The sequence below is a fragment of the Polyodon spathula genome, chromosome 12, assembly GCF_017654505.1.
Source record: "Polyodon spathula isolate WHYD16114869_AA chromosome 12, ASM1765450v1, whole genome shotgun sequence".
Classification (NCBI taxonomy): domain Eukaryota; kingdom Metazoa; phylum Chordata; class Actinopteri; order Acipenseriformes; family Polyodontidae; genus Polyodon; species Polyodon spathula.
Window position 1 is genome coordinate 9,816,187 of NC_054545.1, and position 24,620 is coordinate 9,840,806.

The following is a 24,620-nucleotide window of genomic DNA, read 5'->3' on the forward strand; positions in this document are numbered from 1 at the left end:
CTCCCTCACCCCCGCAGTGAGGAGACAGCATCCTGCCTGACTCACACACTCACATCCAGGGAATGTAATGGCGACAGGCGGCTCGGCGCTGCTCTGACACAAAATCCAAACACCACATAACAACAGACCTCCCGCGGCACCACGGGGAGGGCGTTTACAAACTGTCCACCGAGACATTTGTATTAAAAAGGGCCTGTACAAGAACAGACTGTAGCATTTTTTTTGTTCTTTTATTTTTTTTTTAAATGGATGAACACCCCGGAGGAGGCGGAATAGCCGCTCCAAGGCAGCAGCTGCAACAGCAGGGGAATAATAATAATAACGTTAATCCACAGCCTGGAGCAGGAGGGGGTGCCGGGATGGGACAGCAACAACAGGACGAGATGCCTCGTCCTCAGCAGTACACCATCCCGGGGATCCTGCACTACATCCAGCATGAATGGGCCCGATTCGAGATGGAGAGGGCGCATTGGGAGGTCGAGAGGGCCGAGCTCCAGGTACCGGCATCCAAATGACAAATGTAATAAAATCATAGCAGCTTCAGCCCGACGCAGACTAGTAAAGTAGCACAGGGGAATCCGAAAATATCGAAACGGTGCAGGCTGAATACAGCTTGGAATAGGTGACGTCTACCTGCTTGTCGTTTCCGTGCGAAGTCTGGACTGTCAGGTTATTATTTCTTTCGGTATAAATCAGGAAAAGCAGAAGAAAGCCGAGTGATGTTGTAACTGGTACAATTGCTGAGCTCGCCTACAAGCAGCCATTTTGGTTTTGCCAATATGGCGTCTGCCTGTGTTGCTTTCTGTGTTGTTGTTGTCCTGCAGATCTGAATAGAAGTTACGCGTACTCTGTAACCCTTCAGGTTATCAATGGACCCGACACTAGTTTGAAATAGGATTCAGTACTTTGCATCGTCAGCCATTTCCAGAAGTCAAACCGATTCAATAAATGCAGTTTGTGACATTGACAGCAAAGGCAACACACAGATCGTATATAATATATACACATATATACACACATACATACACACACACACACGTTACACTTATTGCTGCAGGCAATTAAGGCTAATTAAGGCTAAACAATATAATTTGCACTGCAACAGATATAAAAAATAAAAATAAACCCCAGCCATAGTACTCTTACGTTTAGTGACTATGGCAGAAGCAAAACACATTGTTTCAAGTGTGACAACAACGCCACTGCTCGAGAGACGGGAAACTTACCATCCTGTTGTCATTGTTAATTGAGTATTCGAACTTGATTTATAGAGCTACTGTATGCAATTTGAAATACCATTTTTGTTAACCATTTTTGTTAAGCTTTTAATATATATATATATATATATATATATATATATATATATATATATATATATATATATATATATATATATATATATATATATATATATAATTTAATGAATGGACACACTTAGGTGGTACGTTAGTTTGATGATGACACGCTGTGTGTAGATATGATTTTTGTCATTAGTTTAATTATGGCCTGTTTGATCTCATGTTGGTGAGGTCCAGATGTTTTTGAGATGGTGAGACTGAGAGTAAGTCAATGGGATCTGGTTTGTTACTGAGCCAACTGTAACAATTTAGTGGAGACTGGAGCCAGTACTGTGGCTTTGAGACAGAGAATGACAGGTGCCTAGAAAATTTGTCAAGAAGGAATGGCTAATTGTATATCTCCCACAAGCTGAATTCCTATACAAGAAAGTGCAAAAATGCAATTTGGTGTTACACTCTACTGTGGAACACGGTTTACTACAGTTTAGTTGATTTTCATTGGCACAGCATCTGTTTATAATGAGACTTGGCAACTCAGCTGCCTGCAAACTCATTTCGTAGTGTGTGATCTTGTGCCTGGTTGCAAGGTTCTTTTGGTTTTGATTGACGGGATACATTTTCTTAATCAGTAGTACATGTTTATGCTGTTACAAATTTCTTTCTTCAAGCTCTTTTTTTTTAATATATGTTGAGCTCTGGGTAATACAGTTTTCCGTAATGTTATCTCTTGACACCCTATTGATCAATTCATGCTTCTTTTAATGACATTTGATGACTGTCAGGGAAAATACATTTTATTTCTCTTAGTTTACTGGTATCACATTCAGGATTTGTAGGGTATACTGGTAGTGTCGTGTTTGTAAGTTACTTAAAACGAACCAGTTTACTTCTGTTTAAGCTGGTTTGAATTCTGCACGTCCGATTTATCTTTTTTTTTTTTTTTATTGCACAGCCTATATTGGACATATACTATACATTATGCTGGTTGTGGGAGAAGCTATCAACAAAACAGGGCCTAGTCTGTACTAATTGAGGCTTGATCAACCAAACTGTTGCCAACTGATTCATTTTCTGAGTTAAAGGTGGCAGTTTCTAGGAGGCTTAATTGATTCAAAGCATCTGAATAGCATCCAGATTATATTACTAGAACAAAGACACGTTTATTTCTGTTTACTGTTTGTGTCCAATAGAGTAATTCAAAGAATGGTATGTGGTTCTGAGGTTTATACTCTGATTGTATACTAAGTTTAAATCAGGTTTTGGCAAGTGAAAAAGGTTTGATAATCGCAAACCCATTTGTAAAATAATGCACAAGTTTTAAGTTTTTAAAAGGGGCTTTTGACAAGCAAGGTAGAAAGGGCCTCTTCTGATATTTGAATTCAGAAAAAAATAATTGTCTCTTTTTGTAGAGATGCAATGTCTGTAATATTATATATATATATATATTATATATATATATATATATATATATATATATATATATATATATATATATATATATATATATATAAAAATAAATAAATAAATAGCGCTGTAACCAATTGTTGGAGGTAGTCATTTAGGAAGCACACTGTAACTAGCTTCATAATTTAAAGAACAGAAAGTCGGTGTTGAATGTAGATGTTATGCAATGCAAAAATCTGTGGCAGTCCAGGCATTCCATATCATCTCTGGAATGTAGAGGTCAGGAAGGTTGGATGTGAGGCTATAAAGTTAATGTGTTAACAAGCTTTATCTGTATACCAGTTGAGATGATGTTTTTGTGTCAGGAGGTTTTCCTGGTAATGAATGGTGCTTTGGGGCACCTGAGTTCACAAAGTTTAATGTTAAGCTTGCACTGCTGCCTGCGTTCTGTAATCTTCATAAAATGTCATAACAAAAGCTTACGCTGGAAAATATTTCTGTGCCAGAGCATGTTGTGGGCAAAATTAGCATAAGTGAGAAGGAATAATGCTGGCATGAATAAATCCAGTTTGTGTAGAAGCTTGTACTTGTCTTACAGTTTTACTTATGAATGAATTGCATTCTTTGTAAGTAACTTTGTAAATCTGTACTGAACATTGGACACAGTAAGGAAAGCACTTGTTTCTGCAAATTTCAAGACTTGTTAATAAAGCTAGGAATCTGATTTTAGAACAGATCCTACTGATGTTCCTAAACAATGACCAATTCCATCAGCCTAGTCTAGAGCAAGCCAGTAATTACGTTGTAGTTTTCTTTTGAGGTTTCTATTCAAGTCTAATGAGTTATACATTTGGAGAAAACATAAACTGCAGAGCAAATGGAGCCAACAGAGTTCAAAGATCACATGGCTTTCTGGAATGAGGAAATTCAGGACCACAGGAATAGGATGTAGGATACGCAGTCGGATACACAGTCGAAACTAAATTAATCTAAAAGCAAGACAGCATCTATAAGGACAAATGAAAAATGTATAATAATCAGTGTAACAAGCCTGTCAGTGACATTCGTCAGCCACCACAGGTATGAATATAAAATTCTAGATGTCTGTATCATGATAAAGTAGATATCCAACATATCCACCAATAGAAGTTTGACGTTCATACAGATTACGGACAGTCATAATTGAGTGAACACTTCTCTAGATATGTAAAACATGTGTGTAACTGAAAGAAGTATGAGAAATAGATTCTGATACTCTAGTAAGTTGTGCAAAAGAATGCCCTTAGCAAATTTCATCACAATTGGGCAAACTGTTCTCTATATGTGAAACTGTCATTGAGACATATATATCTATGCCTCTGTTATATCCCCTGGCAGAGTTATGCGTTCCCAGATGGTGATATAATAACAATGCAGTCTACTACTGAAATCATTAACTATTTTTTTATATATGTTATGAGGAACAGGTTCTTAATGGCATGTTGTGCCTTGCAATGTTGGGAAGACCGCAACTTAACTGCAATGCTACTGTTGCTTGGGTAATTGGGGTATCGGTTCGTAAATATGATTCAGAACTATAGAGGTGACTGGAACTTGTTAAAGAGCATTTCATAATCCTGTGCACCAAAAAAAAAAAAAACATTATTTTGTCTTTATGCTGTTTTTTGCAGTAGGGTTTTTTTAACATGCCAATGCCCAAATACCTAGGCTACTTAGGAAAATTGTGTTTCTGGCTCATGTTGTGCATCTTGGAAGTTATGCTTCCACCCCCACAAACAAACAGACTGAACTTGTTGAGAAGATTGCTAGAATAGAAACCACCACAGAACAGGTGGAGTGTACCTGCTGTGAAAATCTGTTTGTTCAAGAGGGAGCAGTCCTTGTGAATGCGTACAGCATATTTAGCTTAGTGTAAGTTTGATTTGGGGTATTTCTTGGGAGATGCATATTTTGTATGAGAAAAATGGGATGGTAGAGGAGGGTGTCCCTTTACTTTAGTGACCTCTTGTTTCTTTTGTTTAACCCTTTCCTTCTCCCTTCCACCACACTTACATCATGCAGGTTGGAGGGGATGTGTCTGCCTTTCCTTAAAGCTGGTTTGCTGTGGTTTCCTTTCGGAAATCTTTCTGCGCCAGGTTGTACAGTACTTCCTGTACCCAAACAGGAACAAGGATCACTGTTTACTCTCAACAAGTCATCAGATTTCTAGGCTTGCGTCTTAAATAATTCTCACAGATTTAAAATGTTGCAGCAAGTACTGTCAGAATCCCACTTACTGTAAATCTCCCCAAGAAAGAAACTAGAGTCATGTTATTTGCAGTCAGTGCCATACGTAGACATTGTCATAGCATTTGCACTGTGCCACGCAGAAGTCAGTGTACATGACCTTACATTTAACTTTTTTCCCTTGAAAATGAACAGGAAAAATAATGTGTTTGCATGCTTTACTTGTCAGCATTTACATTCGTCTAGTTCCATTCCAGGTTTAGAATAATTCAATAAAATTGGTTTTAGAACCTGGAGAAATTTAATTGGTTAATTGTTGATGACGGAATAATGAACAAAGACCTGCACTGGAAGCACTGAGGATACCCCCATGCAATATTTCAACCTCCTTAGATTAAAATTACATTACATGATAGGAGTGTGCATATACTTGTATTTTCTGAATAATTCCTTTTAAGAAGTTTTCTCAAAACAAAATATATACTTTCATTGTCAGTTTACAGCCTTAGTACAGCAGTAAAAATGTCTGTGTCCCAGGTAAAAGAGAAATTTGCTTTCAGTCAGTTTTGGTGCTCAATGAAAGTATAGAATTGGTAGAAATGAGAAATGTATATCACAACTTGTTCATGGGATGAACACACGATTTTCATTTTCGGATATGCGCTCATAACTTAAATATTCGTTTGTATATTCGTTTCTTTTCAAAAAGTAATAAAAGCCATTATGTTGCTCATAATCCAGGAGGGGCAGGGGGACGTGGCCCTGTGTGTATGTGTGCCTTTATTTTACAGCAAGACATCACAATAAATAACACATAAAAGTAGAAAAATATCCCAGGAGTAAATAATATGTTGTGTGGGACTTACTTTACTCCAGTGAATAAACTACAAAGCAAAGGACTCCAAATAGCAGTTCAAGTTAAACGTTGTTTTGTTTATTCCTGAAATAAATAGTACATAAAGTTGACACCACATTTTATTTATTTTGTACTTTTTTTTAATTCCTTGCCATTGCTGTTTCTTCACAGTAAACAGTAGCCATCGACACGTTTTCATTAAGTAATAACATGAGGTTTACTTCTGCCTTTTTGTAGCTGAGCAAGCAAACGAAAACTGAAATTTAACTTTAAACACTTGTGGAAATGGCACTGTAAAATGAAGGAGTTCTCGTTTATTACATTCCACGTAACAAAGTCACAGCAAAAAATATAGACTATATAAAATCTATATAAAAACCACAACACATTTCCAGCAATTTGGGCACTGTAAGCGGGTCATTTCAAAATGCCTTTTTTCAGTTGCGTGAGATTTTGACTCGCTGTAAACCAGCACAATGAGTTTTTGACCCAGATGGCCTTCCATAGAGATCACTATACTTGTGCACGCATAAACTAGTTTGTTTACTTTTTGCTGTCTAAAATTACAGACTCGCTTTATTTGTCAGCTTTGGTTGCGTGCATATCCTATTCTGGACTCTCTACTTTTTGGTGACAAAAAATGTTAAATAAGGGGTGAAGAGCAACTGTCAATCATGTTTTTTTTATAAAATTATTTTCTAGATTCCTTTTTTAAAATCCATAACCCTACCCTTATTTGAGATTGTTTTGGGTAGGTGACATTGATAGAAAACCAATTTCTTTTTTAACAAGAACAGTCTTCAAACCAGTCTCTTGTACAGATGAGTAATACTGAATGGGTGGGTGGTTAGCCTCACATTCCAACAGTAAGTGCTCACGAATAGTTTGTGGGAGAGTCATGTTGTGATTGGCTCATTTACTCGCATGTTCCCAGGTCTCATTGATTTCTGGGTATGTTGTGTTTTTTTTTTTTTTTTTTTAAAGCAGTAAAAAGAACCATTTGCAGTAGTTTTACAATGTTATGCATAGTAAGCTTTAAACATCATAGCAGAGTAGGCTGCCTGGAAACATATAACTGAAGGATACTTTAATGTTTACATCACAGGGCTTGAATTTCAGCACAGGATTATGGGAATCGTGCATTTTCCATGTTGCTCCCGCATATCTGCAACTTTCAGTGCGGACAAATCCCGCAGAGATATATTAAGACACCAAGCTACTGTATTTTTTACCCAGTATAGAATACCTGAAACGCCACAACAGTGTCAGTGATGAACGCAGTATGAGCCACGTTCTGCGTAGTTCTGGTTAAATAAATAAGTAAGTAAAAGTAGTGCTGGATGTTTTAAGTGCCGCGAGACTTATTCTCTTGTACGTGATTCTAGGCCACTATCTTTCAGCATTACAGAAACTCAGTACAGTGCAGTAAGTAAACAGTTTTGAAAAAAAAAGACGATATTAAGTCTATCTAGGTGTTGTTTTGCAAGAGGTGACTTTTGCTTTAACTCTTAACACAGCCCCATTCATTTTGGGGTGCCAGCGCACTGAAGGTTACACACACATTACTTGTGCACCATAAAAGCCACCTACCATGGCTTTTCTAAAAGTACAGATTCAGTGTGTCTGTGGTACTTCTAGCCAGAACTACGATCGTCTGAAGTTAAGCCTCTCATCATATGACAGAGTTCACAGCTTACGTTTCGTTTTGAGTCTATTGCGCCATCATTGCAGCAGCTAGACTGAAAGGGGCAGTATTGTTGGAAAGCTTAGAAGCATCTGTTGCACAGTGCCCCCATGTATTTGCATTAGGTCCCATCATGTCGGGTAGGGAAAGGATTTGAACTTTGAAAACATGTAAATTAAACTTGTTGCCACCACATGAACATAAACTGTTTCTGTTGTGTCAGAGTCGGCTGGTGTGTTTTGTGAAAAAAAAAAAAAAGTTGATTAACAGATCCTGCATGAAAGGAAATTAATACAGTATAATGAATACACAGGCTAATAATGACAGAGACGAGACTATTGCAAATGAATTGCACAGTACATTTCTTTTTGGCCCAGATTTTATCTTGCTGGAATCACCAGTCTTGACAACCCATCTTTCCAGTTCTAACAGTATCATCTTGCAACTATGCACATGACATATGGCAATTGAATGTGTATTGCAAACATTTCACACATTAACTTGGTGGATCCTTAACAGAGTTAAATAGGTTAGTGTCTACAAGAATTTGTACAGATATGTTGACAGCGCATATGGAGATTTTTTTTTTAAATTTAAGGTGAATCCAGTTGTTTGTCAGGCTTGCCTGGAGTTGAAAACACACATTTACAATAACACCCCCTCAAATGTATGCATCTAAATTAAAATTAACACATGGCCTCTCTGTGTGCAGTCCTGTTCACCACATTTGTAAACATGTTACGCTTGTTTTTCAACTTGAATTTATTTTAATAAAAAACGTTTACTGCATAATAACAAATTTTGTACTGTGAAATATAATGCCCCCCCCATCAGTCCCGTGCACCTGATCTACAGCCAAAAATATTATCTCATCGCTTTCAAACAAACACATACAAAGATAGCATCAGTTGAAGCCTGACAAATCACTTATACCTGGGTAAAGCGTTATGATCAGTTTGAACTCTCTTTATAACACTAACCATGTGAACTTGAATCACAGGACAGGTACGCTTGAATCTACCCTGCTGCTCGCACTGCTTTTTCCTGTTAGAGTGTAAGCAGGGCTTTTAGTCACGACTCAAGATCTTGTGGAGGAGGGAACAGTAGCTGGACTCGCACTTTGTCTGAAACTTTCAAAATAAAACAAAAGGGATGATTAGTATCATACTTCCTTAACAGACAACAAATGACCAAAATTTTCTTGCCATCACTGAAGCGGTTTCCATACAATTACTGTAGTGTACGGGGCACAGACTTGTAACATTGTACACTCTAGGAATCAGAACTATTTCTAAGCAAATTTAAATGAATCCAAAAGTGAGTGTTTTTTCATATTTTTGGGGCTTGCAGGCTTACTGTGCAAGTTTCAAATGGTGCATAATATCTTAGATTATTATTATTATTATTTTTTAATCGAGGAATGGCCAGGGTGATTACATTTCTTTTATTCTGTAGTTTGTTGTTGCAGGTATATGTAGATTCGTATTATGCATTCATGTAAATTCTAGTGGACATTGCATATTTTAGTTGACTATGACACAGCAGGTAAAATATATGTTGATGAAAGATTGTAAATATAATTAAAGGTTAGTTTACTCGGTAAACAACATGGTTGTCCCAAGGAACTTGGCATTGGTAGTAGTAAAAATAGCCTTAGTTATTTATGGTTGCTTTTAAGTAATGTAGATCATATTACAATATATTGCACATGGTGTTGGTGAACTGTAAACAGAGATTCTAAACTATCTAACAATAGTATTGACTTTTGAGTTGTATGCTATTCTATAACAAGACCAACAGGGTCTTTCACATCTTGTAATTGCAGTGGATTAAGAGTCTGTTGGACTTTCTGATCTGTTAGGCATTATATTTGTTAGACTTTCTGGGTAACGGTGGGTATGTGACAAGAATTAAAAATTGATTTAAAGTGAAGTACAACTGGGACAAGGTCGGCCCCAATTTCTACTGATGTTGCTACTCATTCCTACTGCAGCAGAAAATAGGACCCCAGTTAAAATAAGTTTACCCCAATTGTGTCAACATAGGTGTAAATATAAATGTAGAACCTCTAACTTCAAATTGTGCACTAGCTTTTAAGTTAATTCAGTTACTTTAAGTTTGCATGTCATTGTCAAGTTCTACTTTAAAAGATGTTTACATGTTTCATGGATGGAAATAAACCCCCATTGCATAGCAGTTTGATCCATTCCTGGCTTTACTATGAGTGCAATAAGATGCATCTGAGCTTGTTACGTATACACTGTGGCTAATCAAGCTCATAGCAAAACCTGGAATGGGAAAAACTGCTATGCAATAGGTGTCTTATTTCCATCTCTGATGTTTGGAATGGCTCAGAGGATAATTAATTGCTTTCAAACCAAGTTTCTTCAATATGGAAAAGGTTACTTGTCCAATTGTTAAAATAATTTGTTTGAACATTACCGATTTAAAAAGAATGTTTTGAAGTTGCGGATAAACGTGTTTTGAGGTGGTGATAAATACATTGTTCTCTCTTTTTAGGCTCGGATAGCATTTCTACAAGGAGAAAGAAAGGGTCAAGAAAATTTAAAGAATGATCTAGTAAGAAGAATAAAAATGTTAGAATATGCATTAAAACAAGAAAGGTAAGTGACACTTATAAAGTAGTTTTTATATTGTTGAGATATGTTTGTATATAGCGTTATAATCCATTTTAAGTGTCATAATTTATTTACACGAATGTTCACCAATGCAGATAGTAGCCACAATTCAGAAAGTTAGTGATAGACAGATTTAATGAGGAAATGTTGCATCAAACACCTTTACCTTTCTACCCTTAGGGATACAACCCCTTGAAGTTTCAGGGTAAACTTTAATTCTATTTACAGGTGTGAGTATTGATAAGATCAAGAGGCTATAGAGGTAGATATTGAAAGTTGAACTTTTTTTGCTAAAGTGAAGTTATTTTGGTTAATAAAACTACATTTTTTAAAATTATTGTTATTTCGGGGATGGAGGGTGGTCCATAGAGGAAACTATGCATACTAAATTTCATTAACCATATATCTCATATAACATTGTTACATTGTTTTGACCAAAAACTAGACCAGTTGCTGACCTTGAACAACATTAATAAAGTCTTCAAAGTCAGCTTGAGAGCCTGAAACCTCATTATCCTCAGGTCAAAAGACGACCAAGTGACCCTAAAAAAAGTCTGCCATTCAGTATTGTTTCCTTTTATTTCGGAAATGGAATAGTATACCTGTTAGGTTAAATACAAATTGAAGGGTACATTGTCATGACTTGACACTGATTTAAATGTTTGAAAAAAAAACGTTAGTTCATGTCAGCAGCAGTTTACATTTTTGGCTCAAATGTTTGGGTTAGTTTTGGAAAAACTAGATGACCTTTCCGACATCTTGATTTGATTTGGAATGACCCTGTGCATTTTACTGTTCTGTCATGTTTAATGAAATTGTTGAAGCCATTAATGTAATGTTAGCTGATGCAAAACTTCCTGTCACTTATAACCCATTAAAAGCTTGAAATGGGGAATTTCACACTGAACTGCCACCAGTGAGGATAGTGAAAGCAGATGGTTAAATGTTGCCCACATTTTTGCTTACTGTTAATTCAAAACATTTGAGTATTATATATATATATATATATATATATATATATATATATATATATATATATATATATATATATATATATATATATAAACTGCAATGTTCTTATAGGATGTAATCAATGTGTGGTTTCTAGCTGCTTCTGAAAAATGTAATTTCTCTTCCACTTCCAGGGCAAAGTATCATAAATTAAAATATGGCACAGAATTAAATCAAGGTGACTTAAAGATGCCAACCTTCGAATCAGGTAACAGATTTTCTTTTTTTGTGCTTACCTTGAATGATAACTTAAGTAATAACTGTTTTATAAAGTGTGTCTCGGGAATTGCATTTATTACAAGCTTTAAATATGACTGTTGAGTGATTTCTAAAACAACAAAACCTTGTGTGTCCTCTAATGAATTCCCAAATTGATGTTGCCATAACGGGGTATCGTACCTTGTAAATCACAATTTATGAATGTATTTGCATTTGAACAAATGTGGCAAAAACATTTTTGGAGAACTTTATTTGCAAGGATATTATATTTAAACTTCTACTTTTTCAAATTAAAATTAAATTTGTGTGTTTTGCTCAAGGGTATACAGTAGCTGACATTTTGGGTGCAAGAATTGTAGCTTGTATGTTACCAGAGAGTTCCACTTTTCAGTTGTAAGAATAGACTGATCGTTTTTTATATAGTTTTGTATTTGTTTTGAAAGTGTAAAAGTGGGCAAGTTGGTATCCTTTAGTGATTGTCTTCATTCCCTTTACACATAAATAGTTGCAATGAGGATTGTCTACAGTCTCTTTTAGCAAGCTTGTTATTCATGAGTTTTGAGACTGTCCTGTGTTCTTTTTAGGGCATTCCTTATGCAATGAATGGAATTCAGTCCTATTAAGAATCCTGCTGACCCCGATCACAAAACATTTTTGATGGAAACTAATTCTTTCATTAGTTGGGACATTGTGAATGCAAGATTTTTTAAATGTATAATTACTGGACTTTTGACAGTAGAAAAAAGAAACTACCTTTGGTGTTGATTTTAGTGAAGACTATTAATCTCAAAGTTAAATCTTTTATTTAAGATTTATACTTTAAATAGTATGGATTGCATTTCATGCGTTTTTGGATTATTAATGACGTTAGATACATTTAGAAGTAATTGTAAAAGTTTATGTAATTGCTTAGGTTTAAGATTGGTCTACAGCCCTATCTAAAAGTTTTGTATTAGCATAGGTGTTTTTTTTTTCAGTACTTCTATAGCTTTCCAGAGAAGATGTGATTGCTGTTTGACATTTTGTTGCACCTGTCTACACTTCAGTCATTCTTCATTGCTTTTTGGAAAGCTAAGGAATATGCTATGTGACTAGTTGATTAGAAGTGCCATTCCTAACATCTGTTTTGGTATTACAAGAGTGGTATTTTTCTTTTTAAGTAGTCACGTTTTAAAAAAATAAATAAATAAAAAAAATAAAAGTTGAACTCTGTTTATCATTTTAACGTACTAGCTAATTTTGTTCTTCTGGAAAAGAACTGTAGAATCCTGCATGCAGTACAGTACAAGTACAGTAGTTCTTCTAAACCATACTGTACAGTAACAAGAACAATGCCGCTGTCTGTTTAGTCTTTTCATGTTGAGCACAAAAGGATATAACTTCCCCTTTCTGGTACAAAGTATGTCAGATTTTCATAATCGTGAGAGTAGATCTGGTCGTACTACTTGTAATTAATACCGGATAGGTTATTTACGAATATCTTTTATCTAAAATCTAAATTTATTTTTGTACATCCCTAAGTCTATTCACTCACTTGCCTTGTTACTTTCAGCTTTTTACTTGCAAATAAAGGACCAGTTGTGTTTATGAATGGGTAAATACTTGTGCCCATTGATGTTTAACCCAGACAATGCATACATTGTTATTATTAAATATAATTACTTACACGCAAGTTGCAAAATAATTGGTGCAAGGCGAGGATTAATGGATAATACAACATGAAGTGTTATAAGAACTTTTTGCAAGAGGAGATAATGCAGTGTTTATCATTTAAGTGCTGCAGAAGGTCACTAATCTCCTTAATTGATCGCTTGTTGTTTTTTCTCTTCTAGAAGAAACCAAAGAGACAGAGGTCCCAGCAGTACCTCAGAACAGCCAGCTAACATGGAAACAAGGCAGACAATTGCTTAGACAGTAAGTAATGATATGAAAGATAAACCAGTAAATAAGTTTTCCAGTTGAGTTAGGAACAGGTTATTAAACAGATTTTACAAATTGTCTACAGTGTCCTATTTATTATTTGCATGTACAGGTTAACTGAACAATCACATTTCCAATTGAATTGTTTTGTTCTACCAAGATTTATTTTTTTATTTTTAATACTATGTTGATGTTGGAAGTAAGGTGCTTATTTTTTTTTTCTCATCTCTCTACAGGTATCTTCAGGAAGTAGGTTACACAGATACAATATTAGATGTACGGTCCCAAAGGGTACGGTCTTTACTAGGGCTGTCGGGCTCTGAGCAAAATGGCTCAGTAGAGACAAAAAATCTGGAACAGATTCTCAATGGAGGAGAATCTCCAGCAAAACAAAAGGGACAAGATTTAAAAAGGTGCTATGTTTGTTCCTTTGCTAACTGACTTTGATGTGAAAGTTATAAAAGTTCATTTTTAAGTTTGACTTCAAAGTACATATTTATAGCAACTATTAGTACTGGACTGCTGACAACAAATGGCTTATTCAAGAAGCTCTTTTTATCATGTGGTTTGATAATTGTTTTTTAATTCCCCAGTCAAGAGTTTCAAATCTAGTTTCATCCTTTTTTCTATTCTCTTGTGTAAATGCTATAAACCATGTAGATCAGGGCTTCTCAAACTCGGTCCTGGGGACCTCCTGTGGTAGCTGGTTTTCATTCCAACCAAGCACTCAGTTACTTAACTAAACCCTTAATTGAACTAACAATTTCCTTAATTAGACCTTTTTACTTGTTCTCAGCTCTTAAACAGTTGCAGTTCAAGTTACTTATCAAATGTTACCGCTAACTTTAAATATGCAACTGTTTAAGAGCTGAAAACAAGTAAAAAGGTCTAATTAAGCAAATTATCAGTTCAATTAAGGGTCTAGTTAAGTAATTGAGAGCTCAGTTGGAATGAAAACCAGCAGCCACAGGGGGTCCCCAGGACTGAGTTTGCGAATCCCTGAAGTAGATGCATAAAGAAAATCTGTATGAACACGAGTAACACAATAAGAATGAATTTGCTTATAAATATGTACTTTAAGTTTGTCTGCAATGATTTTTCTAACAAAATAACATATACAGTTAACCTTCATCTGTAATAGATTGTCCATATTGAATTGCAAACTTTAATTAATTTGCTTAGTGTTACTTTCAAAGATTTTATTGCATCTCTGGAAAATATCTATTGCTACTTGGACTTCTATCGGGAGTCTGTCTTGATCTATTGTTACTTTCCAACAACCCCTTAAACTCCAAAATAACCAGTAAATTAATTTCGAAAACTGTTTTGTCTTGTGAAATTTCACCAGCTTTTAGCAAGGTTTAGTTGATGAACATGTGTATCCATGGTAACGTTATGTTGTCTTACTATATTGTTTACAGGAATCCAGGAGATGTTCTGGAAACATTTAACTTCTTAGAAAATGCAGATGACAGTGACGAAGATGATGACGATGACGAAGAGGGAGATCTTGTGGCAGACATGACAGGTGGAAAACAAAAGCACAGAATAAACAAGAAACATAAAATCAAGGTAATCTGGTCACAAAAATGAACTATATGTTATGAAGCATATGCATATTCAGGAAACTATAGTTTGTTGGAACTGTACAAACATGTCATGTCATAGTGTGATATTTATGCTTATTTTATTCTGCCATATATTTAACAGTAACATTGTAAAGAGACTGGTATAGAAGCTCTGTACAAGTGCTGGGATATTTTTGTGGCACTTGCAGATCGGTAATGAGGGACTGGCAGCAGACCTCCCTGATGATCCAGACACAGAGGAGGCATTGAAGGAATTTGATTTCTTAGTGACAGCGGAAGATGGGGAAGGAGCGGGGGAAGCAAGGAGTTCAGGGGATGGAACAGAGTGGGGTAAGGCAGTTTACTGAGATTCTGATTTGCAGTAGTTGTCGAAAGGTAGGATGCCGGTGTAAACAATCATTTTCATTTGCCTCTTGCCATTTCTGCTTGCTTGAAATTTCCTGATTTACAGTATTATACCGTCACTTTGGGGAGTTTACGAGCGTATTAAATGATATAATATGCTTTACTGTTTCATTTAGATATGTATATATATTTTTTAAATTCTTCCGTAGATTTAGAAGTTAATTCTGATCTCTGTTTTTTCCTTTTGAGTTTACATATTACACTGATTGTCTGATATATTTTATAGTATTTAGGGCCACTGGTTACTACAAAAATGTTCTAGTGCCTTTTTATTCTTTTTACAACACAAGTGTAATATCATCTTATTTTTGCATTTGTATTTAGTTTTTTTTTTTTTTTAATGAAAATTGAACACACCATGGCCATTCTTTTTCAGTGTAGTTCAATTTTAATGTTTTGCCCCAGGGCTTATCAGTCTCAATATTACAAGCAACAGCAGTATTAAAATATTATACCATATACTATAAACTTGCTCTGCCACCTTTCTCTTTGGAGACTATGAATTGCCATTTCTAGAAGCACAGATATATTCAGGGTTATGCTTACACCATGAGAATGCATCCCCCATGAAATCTGCACAGCTGCTACTATGGGTTGACTTTCAGGCACTTCATTTGTTGTTGAATTCAAAGCCAGAAACCCTGGAGCATATGGCTGGTGCTTTAAGACTGTGCTTAAATTCTGGGAACACTCATCTCTACAAAATGTAGACTACAGTAGTTACCTTAATAAACTGTTTATTGATTGGCTTTCTTTATGGTTGTGATAACAGAGTTTATTTAAAACAGAACAGTTCCCTGTTTGTTTGTTTTTTTCTTCCCCCACAGCACCTCTGTACACTGTTAGATTAACCTGTGTAATAAGGGTTCAAATAAATAAACTTGTCGTGCTTGTCATGTCAACTCTGCATATTGGTTAGTGTGTGGCTGTTCTCTTAAAATGACACTGTCCTGTGATTCTGCTAGAATGTGTGTTTTCAAAGCATTTGTATCTTATGTTAATTTTATAACCGAGACAGTTATTTATAATCGGCACTTTTATTGCAGCTTTCTGCAAATATGCATCAGTAATCGGGCGTCTCCACAAATCCAGATGACGATGATAGTGTAATTGGATGGTTTATGTAATCCAGGAACATGGACGTTTTATGTTTTCTTTAGGCTGTGCTAAGTGAAATAGCACCTCATTTAAACAATCAGTCTATTTCGGAAGCCAGGTCAATAAAAATCACAAAGCATTGCTTGTTTTGTGGCTGGATTTCTATGACGATAAAATGCAAGTTTTTTTTTTTTTTTTAATTTTATTTAATATTTTTACTTTATTTTTATTTATTTTTTATACAATTCATGTACCAATTTCACTTTGTTTAGTCAAAAAAAAAAAAAATTAAGTTCCATGCACTTGGAGATATAAGTGCCCCCCCTCCACCCAATGGGGGGGGAGGGTGGGTGGGGGATGGTGGTGGAAAGTGAAAGACTACCTGTTTAGATAAACAGTTTAACAGATGTATTTTCTTGACTAACTAAATCATATGATTTGCATGAATGTTATGTCCAATAAACTTGCCTCTGTTCACCTTCCATCTCTTTTCTGCTATAGCCTGCCTTTTGTTTACAATTCTCCGTTCTCAATTTCTTTTTTTAGCTGAGCCTTTAGCATTTCCATCTGGTGGTGGCAAGTCATTTATTATGGGTTCTGATGACGTGCTGGAAAGTGTCCTGGGCCTTGGTGACTTGGCAGATCTAACGGTTACAAATGATGCTGATTACAGCTATGATGTAAGTACTCATTGATGTGGAATTCTGGATAGCTGGATAAAGATGTAACTCTCTTCTCCCAAAAGACCCCCTCCTCGTGAATACTGTACTATAGATAAGACTAAGAAGTGTTTGGTGGGTTCACTAAGACTTTGTGTAGATGACACATCAATTATTTTTCTTTAAGAATGTTAGAATGTAAGTATTTTTTGTTGCTGATACCTCTCATCTGTTTGTCAAACTGACTTAATAATTGTATTTTTATTTCTGATTTAATCTTAACAGTCTCAAACCACAGTTGTGTCCATTTTAATTATGTTCAGTAAAACATAACTTTCATTAAAATATTAAGTTTAAAAAAAAAGATAGTGATGTCATCTATAGTGTATTTTAGGAAAATGAATTTGTATGACCATTAACTTATTAACCTTGTAAATTGATAGTAACAGGGGTTCGTGATTCGTGCAGCCTTCATACAACAGCTGTGTAACAGCACTGTTCTATCTTTAGTTGCCAGCTAATAAGGATGCCTTTAGGAAGACATGGAATCCCAAGTATACACTGCGCAGCCACTTTGATGGAGTGAGATCCTTAGTATTTCACCCAGTAGAGCCTGTGCTGGTAACAGCCTCTGAGGACCACACGCTGAAACTGTGGAACCTGCAGAAAACAGTTCCTGCCAAAAAGCAAGTATCTTACTATTCAAAGTGATCCAGTCTTTCAAATTATTAGACATCTGGTATAGGAAGCCAAGTTGTTGTTGTTGTTGTTGTAGTATAAAAAACAGCAGTTCTATAAAGACGTCAATGAAACAAGGACTCTGCAATCTTCATTACTGGTATGGAAGCTAATTGTTTCCATGATACAATATATAGCTTTGTAATTGCTTAGGCATATATGCATTTTTAAAGGTTGAAGACACTTGCCATCTACTATGGAATACCCTGTGTTGTATGTATTCCCCTCCCACAATTGTATTGCTGTATCATTTGCCTGCTGCTTTTATTAGAATTGGTTTTGTTTACACAAGGGTCAGCTTACTACAATAAATGTTTTGTACATGACCTATGTTGTGTAACAAGGGATATATATATATGCTGTGTTCTTCACATTGTTCACAAAGCCTGAAATAATAATTGTATTGGTAATATTGTCACACCGTTGTACATGTTTAATTCTTCATCTTGTTCTTGCAGGAGTGCCTCATTAGATGTTGAGCCTATTTATACATTCAGAGCCCATGTGTAAGTGTTTTTCTTCTTAATTGAATACAGACTGTCAAGTATTGCTTGACTGAGTATCTTGTTTTTTTACTACATTGACCCAATTTTCATTTTTTATTGTCAAATCAAATGTTATTCATATATCTTCTTTGATGCAAGAAGTATCTCAAAGCGCTGTGCAAGACAAAAGAAAGTAAAAATAAAAACCATTTGTATAGTTTGGTACTATCGTTCTGATATTCGCTCATAATTTAAATATTCATTCAGATGTTCATTCGTTTTGAAAAAAGTAGTAGGCCATTATATTGCTCAGAGCGCACGCACAGACAGCATAGCAGCAAGGGCAGGGGGCGTGGCCCCTGTGTGTATTTTACAGCAAGACGTTAGACTATGTAAGACATTATAGTAGAAAAATATCCCAGGCGTAAAGAATACGTTGTGTAGGCCTTACTTTACCCCAGTGAATTAACTACAAAACAAAGGACGCCAAATAGCAGTTCAAGTTAAACGTTGTTTTGTTTATTCTTGAAATAAATAGTACATAAATTTGACAACGCATTTTATTTCTTTCTTTCTTTTTTGTTGCCCAGAGCTGCATGTCCTCCAACGCTGTTGTAGCTTATGGGTGGCTGCATGGTTAGTCCGCAGTAAGAAAAAAAATGTGGTTGGCTTCCGGACGAGTCAGCGCAGGGCTGGTAGCAGTGAGCTGAGCCTAAAAAAATAATTGGACATATCAAATTTGGAGAAAATAATAAAAATAATTGGCAATGACTAAATAAATATATATATATATATATATATATATATATATATATATATATATATATATATATATATATATATATATATATACAATGAAAGAGATGTCAAATTTTCAATTAAATTTTTTACGATCTGATATTTTCAAATTTACAGTTTTAAATCTGAAAAAATCATTATAGTCAGTAACACACAAGCATCATCACAGACAATAGAAATTACCTAAGTCTACCAGTGTGTCGCAGATGGTAAAAATGAACTTTGGTGACTTACAGATATAAGACTCTTTCAAAAGATAAATAAGATCCCCCGATTTTTCTGTATGTATGTTACTGGTTAAATTATCCAGATCTATTTGCAAATATTTTGTGGCTTCTAGTTGCAAATGAGAACCTAATAACAACTTCTGTCTTATCAGAATTTAACTGTAAACATTTTTGGGGGCATCCACTTCTTCACATCAGTAATGCATTCAGTTAAGGCTGATGCAGCCAGAGTATCATCAGGTTTTATGGTGAGCCATGAAAGGGGTTGATTAAAATGAATGTGTTATTGTTATATTGTTGTTACACCTTCTTCCTTGGTTTTCCCTTCACAGAGGACCTGTATTGTCATTGGCAATCAGCTCCAATGGAGAACACTGTTTCAGTGGTGGTATTGATGCTGCTATTCAGTGGTGGAACATGCCCAGCTCTAATGTAGATCCTTACGACACATACGGTAGTTATCTTTTGTTTCCTTAAAACTTATCTAAAGTTGGTAGAGACCTATTGCGCCTTGTACATTGAATACATCTAACTGTTATAGTTGAGACCTGAGGTGCCTTTTTCAAAAACTGAATTTAATATAATGAGAGAAACGTTCCTAGCTGTACATTTATTCAGTCTCTGACGTACGTTTAAGTAAACCAGGTCTGCCTATTAACTATCCTGTCCTCCTGTCTTCTAAAACCCATAACAGGGGGAGAAAGAGTCAATGTATAAATATTTGCATTAAGAATTTCTGCTGTGTTTTCATAAGCTGTTTTAATGCTTTTCAGATCTGAATGTTCTTGCTGGAACGTTTCTTGGCCACACAGATGCTGTTTGGGGCCTTGCATTTAGTGGTATTAAGAACAGGCTGCTATCCTGCTCAGCAGATGGCACTATTAGGTTATGGAGTCCTTCAGAGAAGTCACCTTGTATAAGCACATATAATGCAGAAAAGGGTAAATTTACATTGTTATTATCAAATGTGTTTTATTAATAAAATTACATTCAATTTACTCCATTTGTAAAAATGTTGAAAAAAACGCAATAGCTGAAGTTTTTTGACATGTGAAATGTATTAGCTGTTTAAAACTCTCAATGTGGTGCTTACTATCCAGCAGTGCAAATTACTTATAACACATTGGATTTTTATATCATTCCCCATGGTTCTCTGCAACCTATAAAAAAAAAAAAAAAAGTTTGCATTTGGATTTTAATTATTACAATACATAGATCAAGCCAAAGCAAATAATTTGTCCTATGTGTTTTTTTTTGGATTGCCCATATAAATGTATAACTTACTATTTTATATTAAGACACAAGCTATTTTAAATTAATTTTAAAAAAGCAGGGTAAATGTTATAACGTGATTCAAAGTCATCCATACTTTTAATAGAAAAAATATGTAGTACAAGAAAATCTATCAAATTTAAGTGGAGAAAAATGTATTCACACACGTTGCATATCTGTCAGTTTTACTTGTTTCTTCTTTTTTTGCAGAGCATGGAATTCCAACTTCTGTTGATTTTAATGGATGTGACCCAGCTCACATGGTGGCCTCTTTTCATAATGGAAACACGGTTATTTATGATTTAGAGACATCTCGGCCAGCTGTGGTTTTGGCGTCACAGGTGGATTCAAGTAAGTTCTTCTGTCTGCACAACAATTAGTCTGCTTTCCTCCAAGGTGGGAACTTCTATATACAACACACCTGCACAGAGCTATGCATGTATTGCAAACCTCTCAAAGTAAATAGACATGCCGATCATGGTAATAGGATCTGATGTCCCTCAGGATGTGTTCTGCACAGCATAGTGTGCAGGCATTCATTCATTGTTCTCCTAACAGCCGTTTCACTTTTAATTTGACACATTTTCTTTAATGTTGTGAATTTTTGTGTTGTAGTAGGATTCATTTATTTTTCTTTCCTCAATAAAATATTATTGTAGGACAAAAGGAAAGTCTAATTCTGTATTAGTTAATTCATTTTAGGTTGTTAAACCTGCTGTGAAATTAATGGAGTTCCATAGCTTGATTTAAAAAATAAATAATTATTATTATTAATAATAATAATAAATGTTTGTTTCTATACTGCTTGCTTGTATACTTGGCTAAAGTGTTTATTATTTTTCAGATTCTGCTTTAGGCAATCATATAAACAGTGTGGTCAGTCATCCCACATTACCTGTTACAATTACCGCTCATGAAGATAGACACATCAAGTTCTTTGACAATAAAACAGGTAAGAGATATTTACTGTGTGTTTAGAGCCTCCATATTTCATATTTAAAGCATCAGATGACAAATTCCTCTGAAATTTCATCATGAAATGTTGAGGGGGAAATCTAGTGGAAATAGAGGACACTTATGCTACTTCTGTTTTACAAGTTGCTCAAATGTATTTTCAAGGTGTGTATTTACACTGGGGTTGTACAGAACATGAAACGGTATCTAGTTGTCTACAGAGCCATATGTTGCTGTTCCTCTGTGATGATTCACTGTAATTCTTTAAATTGAGGGTGCTAATCTGCAGACATTGTGTAGAATTAGATGTAGTGTGGAATAGCATTTACTACAAAAAGCTAATTCCCAGTATGTTGCATTTAAAGGCAGTAGTTTTTTATTTAGAAAAATCTGAACAATAAAACAGTTAAGTCTGCTTGGTAGGTGTCTTCACCTACGGCTTGGCCTCTTGCCTTTACAGCACAGTCAAGTACCAAACGTTAACGCCCTCTAATCAGATTCCGTTACCCAATTCTATTATTTCTGTAACTTAATGTTGTTTGTATTTGTGCAATGTAAACGATGACGATACATGCATGTGTGTGTTTATGGGCTCTAGGTAAATTGATCCATGCAATGGTGGCTCACCTGGATGCCGTTACAAGTTTGGCTGTGGATCCAAATGGAATCTACCTGATGTCAGGAAGTAAGTATGATATTAAAATGGCAGCAATCAGATATATAAAAAAAAAAAAAAAAAAAGTTTGATTTTGTTAAATCCATGTTACTGTACTAACTCCTAGGCCATGACTGCTCTATTCGCCTTTGGAACCTGGACAGCAAGACGTGTGTACAGGAAATCACTGCCCATCGGAAGAAATCGGATGAATCCATTTATGATGTAGCGTTCCATCCATCAAAGGCGTATATAGCCAGTGCAGGAGCTGATGCCCTTGCCAAAGTGTTTGTGTAATGTAATATATCAGACTTAATAGCAGGTGAGCTCGGACAAAATCGAGGGATTGCTTCACTGCCTTGAGTAATGAGATTTACCATTTAGACACTACATCAGCTCTGCCTTTCCACTTGATTCTCCGAAGATGGGCAGCGCAGGTACCAAGTGGTGAAGTTTTCACCAAAGTCCTCAATTAATAATGTCAAAGTAATTCATGTAACTTTAATTACTGCAAGTAAAAACAAAACAAACAAAAAAAACAATACAGAAAACCAATATTTATAACGTTGACTGGGTTTTAACTAAGCTGTATCTGTTATGTAGGTGTATTTAAGTAAAAGTGGAGTCTAATTTTACAACGGTCAATTATGTTGGACTCTGTGCTGCCTTAGGGATAGGAATGCGGTACTCTGCTTGGGAAAGTGACAAAACAATATAGCGATACTCATTCAGTTAGTGCCGTTCAGTTGATATATGAGCTCAGTTGCCCGTTTAATCCATCATTTTTTTTCAAAAAAAATAAATTTTAGTTTTTATAAGCTTTTTATATATAAATAACAGTAACAGTGCTCAAAAGTTTGTTTTAAAAAAAAAAAAAAAAAAAGAAAAAAGTTTTATTCATAATGCCCTGCTTTTACTGATCTCACTGACCCACTGCTATGTAACCACACTCTACCCTTCTTCATTCTGAGATGATCTCAGCTAGTCCTTACTTACGGATGCTATTTTTAACAATTGCTTTAAACCGTCTTATCAGATTATTGATGGCTGTAGAAACAATGTGTTTAAATGGAACACAGAGTTCAGTACTTGCAGTGAACTCTTTTTTAAAATAAATAGCAGCTTCCTATCACTGTGTGATATTTTTGTACATCTTACTGTATTTACAAGTTTATTTATCACGGGTTAGACAATTTAATGCTATTGTCCTGTTATTTATTTCTCTTTTCTGTTGGTCTTTATACCCTTTTCTGTTTTGTTGTTTCCTAGTCAGCCCTGTTTGTCTAAGAAAGGGCTATGGCAAACAACAGAATTCCAAAAACTATAAAGTTAGTATGACCAGATGTTTTTAAGTACAGACCAAGTTTATTTTATGTCGGATAATATGGGTTTGCCTGCCCCGATGGAACTTGAAAGTGAAGTCCCAAGAGAAATAGTGTATTTGTTGGGAGGGTTGAAATAGAATGCAATGGAACTTAAATCACAATTTGAAATCTGCTGTGTTTGGTTTAGCTTTCCCTGCTTTTATTTTTATTTTAATTTTTTTTTTTTTGAACTGTGCATAAGTTTATGGTGTAACAGATTTTTTTTGTTGTTTGTGTAATGCATGATTAATACAATAAAGTATTTTTTCTAGTCTTCCACAAAAAAAAAAAGATTTCTGATCAGTTTGCGAGTTTTGATGAGTTTTGTAAGGTTTTAGTTTTACAAACTATGAATCAACAAGTTTTTAAGATTGTACCACATAGCAAAAGTACAGCTGTTGAAAAGTAATGTATATAAAATGTCTATAGTAAATATTAAATGGTGTACCTGTATAGTGTCTTTTGAATTATTTAAGTTTGATCTCCAATATGTCCTTTTAAAATATCTAATAATTAAAAAGACAGGATGTCAGCCATAAGTTTTTAGATTATTCTTAAATATAGTGTAGATGAATTAGGTTGACAAATCCACCCTAGATTTCTAATGCCTGGTTATACAGTACTGTATAATCCTGTAACGTGTCCAGTTGCAGTCATATGACTTTTTGTTTTGTGGACGATGAATACAAGATGCTTTTATGTCATTGATTAAAACGTGGTACCTAACTGTATTCTATGATACTCTTGGTCAAGTTGCATGATTCTCGTTGTCCAAAATCACAATGGACTTGTTCAGTAATCAAGTTTCAAGATAAAACCTGTCCAGGTATTGGCGTAAAATCTTGTACAGCTATATTACAGGATTTGTTTTCATTCAGGTCACGATGGCTTACGTTTTAATGATACCTGATTAGCTGAAAATATATTTCTTGGAAAAACACAAACTTAACATAGATGTTGTTACAAGGAGGTGATGGAAATTGTATCAATGTAGGTTGTAATAATATTATGATACATGGAAATATATATTATATGTATATATATATATTATATATATATATATATATATATATTATATATATTATATATATATTATATATAATATGTATAAACTTTTAT

The 24,620-nt window shown here is 35.0% G+C and overlaps 1 protein-coding gene across 1 annotated transcript; it reads left to right on the forward strand.

Moving 5' to 3' along the window:
• Window positions 1-23,954, forward strand: LOC121324339 (striatin-3-like). Its single transcript, XM_041266072.1, has 16 exons — window positions 1-497; window positions 9,989-10,092; window positions 11,253-11,326; window positions 13,170-13,251; window positions 13,494-13,670; window positions 14,679-14,829; window positions 15,035-15,176; window positions 16,896-17,029; window positions 17,519-17,694; window positions 18,205-18,252; window positions 19,589-19,710; window positions 20,030-20,197; window positions 20,739-20,879; window positions 21,373-21,480; window positions 22,081-22,167; window positions 22,265-23,954. Exons 1-16 carry the CDS (start codon window positions 246-248, stop codon window positions 22,432-22,434), a joined length of 2,136 nt encoding a protein of 711 aa, XP_041122006.1. The 5' UTR covers window positions 1-245; the 3' UTR covers window positions 22,435-23,954.
• Window positions 23,955-24,620: the final 666 nt, after the last annotated feature.

What these genes read in the sequence shown, in the direction of transcription:
- LOC121324339 (XM_041266072.1), top strand. Translation starts at nt 246, where the DNA reads ATGGATGAACACCCCGGAGGAGGCGGAATAGCCGCTCCAAGGCAGCAG. An exon ending in TATGCATTAAAACAAGAAAG is followed by an intron (nt 10,093 to 11,252) that starts GTAAGTGACACT and finishes TTCCACTTCCAG; the next exon opens with GGCAAAGTATCATAAATTAA. An exon ending in AGATCCTTACGACACATACG is followed by an intron (nt 19,711 to 20,029) that starts GTAGTTATCTTT and finishes AATGCTTTTCAG; the next exon opens with ATCTGAATGTTCTTGCTGGA.